Below are 6,749 nucleotides of genomic sequence, written 5' to 3'. Positions count from 1 at the left end.
ATTTCTCACACTTGTAAAATTGGGATATAGATACATAGATAAATAGATAGATGGGATTTTCCTGCAGAATCCACTTCCTGTGACTGAGAAGGTGCAGTGTGACAGAGAATGTGTAGTGTGAGTGTCCTACAAGGATTGTGGATCCAAAGTTGAAAATGACCATTAAGAAATTAGTGAAATTGTGACTTCCGTGAAGATGGCAATGTTGTGAAACATACCAGAAATATTCTGCAGAACTCAGCCCAGGGGAGTTGCTTAGATGAAAAGTCAACATTGCTGAAATGCAGGAGGAGCATCATAAAGATAAGTAGGCACAGACCCACAGGGTTTTGATGGTCTGTGGACTTTGAACTTACCTCAGTGGAGGCCGGCTGGGGTTTGACCTTGACCCCACAACAGTCTCTCCCGGAGACAGGGTCATTTGGAGCCTGTAAGCAGATTTCTGTTGCCTGCCTCCTGCCAGGGAGTAGACCCTTGCTGCTCTATACGCAGAGATTGGGGTTCAGCTAAATTGATGCTTCTGTATCCATCTCTTCTCTCTATCGCCCCACAGACTTGGAGGGCTGTGCAGGGAATTTTTCTCAACAAAGCCACATAATGCTGCCACCGCCTCTGTGCAGGGACTAAACACTTGCAGCTCCAGGGCTGTGGATCAGGACTCAGCTACATTGTTGGTTTTGTTTCCCTCTTTTCTCTATATCCCAGCATGGTCTCAGCTGGCTTACTTAATAATTTTCTTCTCCTCTCTGTCTCTTTCCCGTTCTCTCACACTCCACTGCTGACCTCCAGACTTCTACCCTTAGCCTAGGGCCTTTAAGCCTGTGCCACACCCAGCTAGCCCAAGGATGGGTAAAATCCTGCCAACCTCAACCAGGGGATACTCTGCCCAACTTCTTACCTGGGAATTCCTGCCTGTGATACCGGGGGCCTAAGGCAGCTTGGCCAGCACTCATCATCATTCCAAGCTGCTGCAGGAACCTCTGCCCACGCTCTGTAACACCAAAGCAGGCAACCCACCAGCCTTCTGGGGCACTCCTCTGAGAGGGAAGCCACAGGATGATAAAGTGGCTGGTTAATTCCATAGTGAAATTCGCTGTAAGCAGTTTGAAGAAGCATTCTACAAGTCTCCCTGAGAGAACCAGTGCTCTCTGACTCTGGAAAATGACACGTGGCTCCTCTAAAATAATGTGATGCAAAAAGCCCTCAGCCCCAATGACCTCAACAACAACAAAAAACAAACAAACAGGAGAAACATAAAGCAATGGCAGAAGATGTCCCAAACAAAACGACATGCATAAGAGAAGCAGACATTGAACTGCCACAGAAAGAAGTTTTCAGAATGCTGCTTGGAGTCATACAAGATATGAGGGGAATAACACAGAAAAAGGATGAAATGCTAGAAGAGGTAAAAGCCATAAATCAAAGAGAAATACAGAAGCTTAGGGAGGAGATAACAAAAACCAGTAGCACATTCTTGGGCGTGAGAAGTGTCTGGACGAATCAGAGAACCACATCAGTGACTTGGAGGGCAGCAAAGCAGACTTTAGCAAACGCGAACAAACATCTAATAAGATCATCAGAGAAGCTGAAGAAAACTTAAGAGCTATGTCTGATGCTATGAAGTAGAACAACATTGGAATTATAGGCTAACCGAGGAAGACACAACAAAGAAGTAATCTGCAACATTAGTCATAGAATTCTTGGAGGAAACTTCCCCAGTGTAGTGAATGAAAATCAGGCAACCATTCAGGAGACTGAAAGAACCCCAGTAAGACAGGACCCCAAGAAGTCACCAAGGCATATAATAGTTAAATTATCCAACTTTGAGGAAAATAGAATATCATGAGAGCAGATAGGGAAAAACAAGCAATCACATATAAAGGTTCCCAAATAAAAATATGCTCAGACCTATCAGCAGAAACTATGAAGAAGAGGAGAGAGTGGAGTAACATATTCAAAAAATTGAAGGGAAGCAATGCAAACCCAAGAATACTCTACCCAGGCAAATATCAATCAAGATAGATGGATAAGTAAGAGTCTTCCCAGAAAAGGAAAAAAACAAAAGAATAAGTTAGAAGAAACCCAGCCCTTTAAAATATCCTTGCCAACTGAGTATGGGCAGAAGAACAACACTCACCAAGCATAAATAACAGACCACCACATAGAACAACCTCACCCAGAGGGCATCAAAGAGAAAACAGACCCCAAAATACCATTGGCTTAAGGATGGAAAGAAGTTAAGAATGATACACACATGCACAACACACAAATGAGAAAGGGAAGTAGGAAAACACCCAACACAAAAGGTATAAGATGACATTACAGAGTTCTCAGATGGAGAAAATAACCCTGAATAGCAATGGCCTCAACTCAGGCGTTAAAAGATTAAGAATAGCAGACAGGCTTAGAAAACACAATCCATCAATCTGCTGCCTACAGGAGACGCATCTCAAGGCTACAGACAAAAATAGGCTGAGAATCAAAAGCTGGAGAAAGTCATACCAAGCAAAAAGAAATTTTTTAAAAAAGCAGGATTTGCTATTCTAATCTCGGATAAAATTGACCTCAAAGTGAAAACCATAAAAAGAGATAAGGAGGGACACTATCTAAAGCTCAAGGGAATAGTAGACAAAGAACCACTAATCATTGTAAACATATATTCCCCAAATGAGAGACCCGCTGAATATGTCAACCAAACACTCCAAAAGGTGAAAAGCAATCACAGCATCAACCATTATACTGGGTAACTTCAATACATCACTCTCTGAGAAAGGTAGATCACAGGAAAAGAAACTCAGCAGGGAGGCTATAGATGTAAACACTAAAATTAGACAATTGACTTGATAGATATTTACAGAGTTTTCCATGCAAATACAAAAAAAATTCACGTGAACATTTGTTGCCCTCATCATTCTCAAAATATATGCATTCTATTTGAGTCCTTGATATCAGCTCCTCAGTTTTTCCTTTCCCTTCCCACCCCCTCGCTCTCATGAACCCTTTATAATTTAGTCTGCCTCTCTGTAAAGATTGCAGCTTCAGACATGCTCTAAGGCAGTTATTCATCACTGTGTGTGGACAACATGGTGGCCTCCATGGCAGTGGATTTTGAATTGAGTCTACATTTATCACTGGAGGAATAGGGGGGTGGCAAAGTCCACAGATGAGAGATGAGAACAGAACTCTGGAAGAAGGATAGCAGGAAGACAAGAAGTCACTGATAGCAAGCTACCAAAAGAAAAGACAAAAAACCTAGCCAGTGAGTATGTGGAACCCCAGAGGGGACCAGGATAGAGAATCACCAGGAACCACCACAGACAGAGGCAAGTTATGCACTACCCCTGCTATCAAGTGAGTCTGACACTTTGGACACAACTTCGTGATAGGGTTTACAAAGCTGCAATATTTTTATATAAACCATTTTATTGAAGGTCCGTACAACTCTTATCACATCCATACATACATCCATTGTGTCAAGCACATCTGTACATTTGTTGCCATCATCATTCTCAAAACTTTTTTCTTGCTACTTGAACTTGGTAGCAGCTCCTCGTTTTTCCCCTCCCTCCCCTTACCTTCTCTTCCAAGGAGGCAAAGGGCATTTATAGGTGTCTAAATACATGCATTTGCATATGTAAATTTATGTATATATTCCGATCAGGAAATAGATCTGTGTGCATATATTTATAGCATTAGTTTTAAGGTAACAGATGGTAATTGGATCTCTACTGAAGTACTCTCTCAATGCAAAAGATTTTGTTTTATTAACCTGGCATTCCATGATGCTCATTCTCCCGACATGATGCTGAAGACAAAGCTGGTGCATAAGGAAATATGGTGAAAAAAGCTGACGGTGCCCACCTATGAAAAGATATAGCATCTGGAGTCTTAAAGACATGAAGATAAACAAGTGGCCATCCAGCTGAGAAGCAAAAAAAAGCCCACATGGAAGAAGCATATCAGCCTGTGTGATCACAAGGTGTCGATAGGATCCGGTATCAGGCACCAAAGAACGAATGATCATATCATTTTGAATGATTGAGAGTGGAAACTGGCGGCCCCAAAGCCAATGGTAGGGAAGTGAACATCCCCTTACTGAAGGGTTAAGGGGAGGAGATGAGCCAGTCAGGGTGCAGCATAACACCAACAATGCCTACAATTTTCCTCTAGTTTCTTAATGCTTCCTCCCCCCGCCCCCCCCCTACTATCATGATCCAAAATATACCTTACACTGGTACACATAAAATCTGGAAACACAGGGAATCCAAAACAGATAAACCCTTCAGGACCAATAAAGAGAGTAGAGATACCAGGATGGCAAGGTGAAAGTGGGGGAGAAAGAGGGAACCGCTCACAATGATCTACATATAATCGCCTCCCTTGGGGACAGACAACAGTGAATGAAAGAGACATCACAGTGTGATCAAATAAAGAAACCAAAAATGTGATATTAATGGGATTGTATTATTTCATCTTTTGCCCTCTGATCAGTGAATAGATTTGAAACTCAAACCTTTCAAGTCGTTAAAAAAAACGTAACAAAACTTCCTGTGTGCAGAGAAACTATAGGGATCATGAAAACCAACAGATCCACATGTAATTATTTGAGATGCTGACTAGATAACAGGGAAAGGGTCCAGGGCACAAGTGAGGCAGATGCTTTGGTGAAGATAATTTTGCGGTCAAGCATGATTGGAGAGCACTGATTCTTGTGAAACAATAAAGACAAATTTCCAGCCCTATCATTGAAGCCAAGAAGGCATACACATACCTTTGTTAAACAAATGGAGGTCTAGAGAAGTCTTGAAACTAATGGTATGAAACCAATAATTATAACAAAAATTCCCATTACCTAGATGGAAGAAGATTAATCATGTATAGGGAGTCAATAACTTCAGTCTTCTTGATTCTACCATCTTTCTGATGATAGAATGGGTATCAACATGCTTAGTTGGTTTGGTTTTCAGTGTGGTTCTAGAAGCCGTTTCCAATGTTTGAACATGCCACCAGTGTTTCAAATAATTTAATAAGAACAAGTTTATAAATATCATGCTCAAGATATTCAACAAGATTTTGGTATAAAGAAAGCAACACAGGTGGGTTGAAGGTTTCATGACAGATATAATCACAAGAAAAATGTTTTCCAAAATAGAAATCCAAGAATGGCTCAAGATGATCATGACCACCGGTCCCTGTGATGACGGTACCTTATTCCTCTGTGCCTAGTCATGCAAAGTCTATTTCCTAGTGAAAGCTGAAGCATGCTGCAGAAAATTGCTCGGAGGCAAGATTTGGTTAAAGTAAATACATTTTCAAGAAAATACACTGGAAGTATTATGTCTTCAATTGATCACATTATATCTTAAATATTAAGGAGATTAAATTATGTACATAAGCATATTTAGAACTGAGGAAAGTATAATACAAATTTTTATTGTTTTGAGTTCTGTTTTGCAAAAGTAGCTCTCTAAATTTAAGGATATGTTTCTGTTATATAGCATGTTCTTCAGCTTAACAGTTTTCGTAGGGCTTGCTTTATGTCTTTATTTCTAAGACTGTAGATAAAAGGATTCAGCATGGGTGTGGCTACAGTGTACATCACTGAGGCTACTGCAGTGGCCCTGGAGTTTTCAATAGCAGCAGAACTAAGATAAACCCCTAAAGCTGTACCATAGAACAAGGAGACCACGGAGAGGTGAGAACCACAGGTGGAGAAGGCTTTATATTTGCCCCCAGCTGATGAAATTTTCAAAATGGAGGACACAATCTTCATGTAAGAGAAAAGGATCCCAGTGAATGGAATAACACCCAGAGACCCACTTACTAAATACATGACTAAGTCATTGAGGAAGGTGTCAGAACAAGCAAGATGGACGACCTGATTAAGTTCACAGAAAAAATGGGAGATTTCCAATTCTGTACAAAAAGACAGTCGCAAAACCAATAAACTATTTAATAGAGACTGCACAAATGACAATACACAGCAGACCAGAAGCAGGAGGCAACAGAATCTTGGATTCATGATGACCGTGTAGTGCAGTGGGTGACAGATGGCTACAAACCTGTCATAGGCCATCACTGTCAATAGGAAGTTGTCTAAGCCCGCAAAAAGCAAGAAAAAGTACATCTGAGTGATGCAGTCTTCATATGTAATTACTTTAGTCTGCATGTAGATGTTCATCAGCATCTTTGGGACAGTGGTGGAGGTGAAACAGATGTCAGTAAAGGAGAGGTTGGAGAGGAAGAAGTACATGGGTGTGTGGAGGTGGGAGTCTGTGGTGATGGCCAGGATGATGAGCAGGTTCCCAGTGAAGGTGACCAGGTACATGGAGAGGAACAGTCCAAAGAGGATGGGCTGCAGCTCTGCCTCTTCAGAAAGCCCCAGAAGGATGAATTCTGGAACGTGAGTGTGGTTTCCTGGTTCCATGGAGCTGAGGAAACTACTGGGAAAGAGAAACGAGCATTGCAAACTGTGCCATGAGCTGTTATCAGTAGTTTTAGGGATATGCTGTCATTTATAATTTAAGCAGTTAATCCCTATTCATATCTGTATATCATGTGTTCTTGAATCTCATGTGCTCAATATTCTCCTTGATGCTGAAACTGTCTAGTTATCTGTTCTTCTAATACCATTTTTTCCCTAAAACATTATATTTCCCTATAAATTCCTTAAGAATTTGATTGTTCGTTCAACAAATGTGTTAGACCAAATATTTTATGCCAAGTCTTCTTGTAAATTGTGGGAACCT

At 41.0% G+C, this 6,749-nt stretch overlaps 1 protein-coding gene across 1 annotated transcript; it reads right to left on the bottom strand.

The window, feature by feature from the left end:
* Positions 1-5,506: 5,506 nt before the first annotated feature.
* LOC142432037 (olfactory receptor 7A10-like) lies at positions 5,507-6,451 on the bottom strand. Its single transcript, XM_075537092.1, has one exon. The coding sequence runs from the start codon at positions 6,425-6,427 to the stop codon at positions 5,507-5,509; it is 921 nt and encodes a 306-aa protein (XP_075393207.1). The 5' UTR covers positions 6,428-6,451.
* Between the last annotated feature and the right edge of the window lie 298 nt (positions 6,452-6,749).

Source organism: Tenrec ecaudatus, chromosome 1, assembly GCF_050624435.1.
Source record: "Tenrec ecaudatus isolate mTenEca1 chromosome 1, mTenEca1.hap1, whole genome shotgun sequence".
NCBI lineage: Eukaryota > Metazoa > Chordata > Mammalia > Afrosoricida > Tenrecidae > Tenrec > Tenrec ecaudatus.
This window is presented reverse-complemented; position numbering and strand designations above follow the sequence as displayed.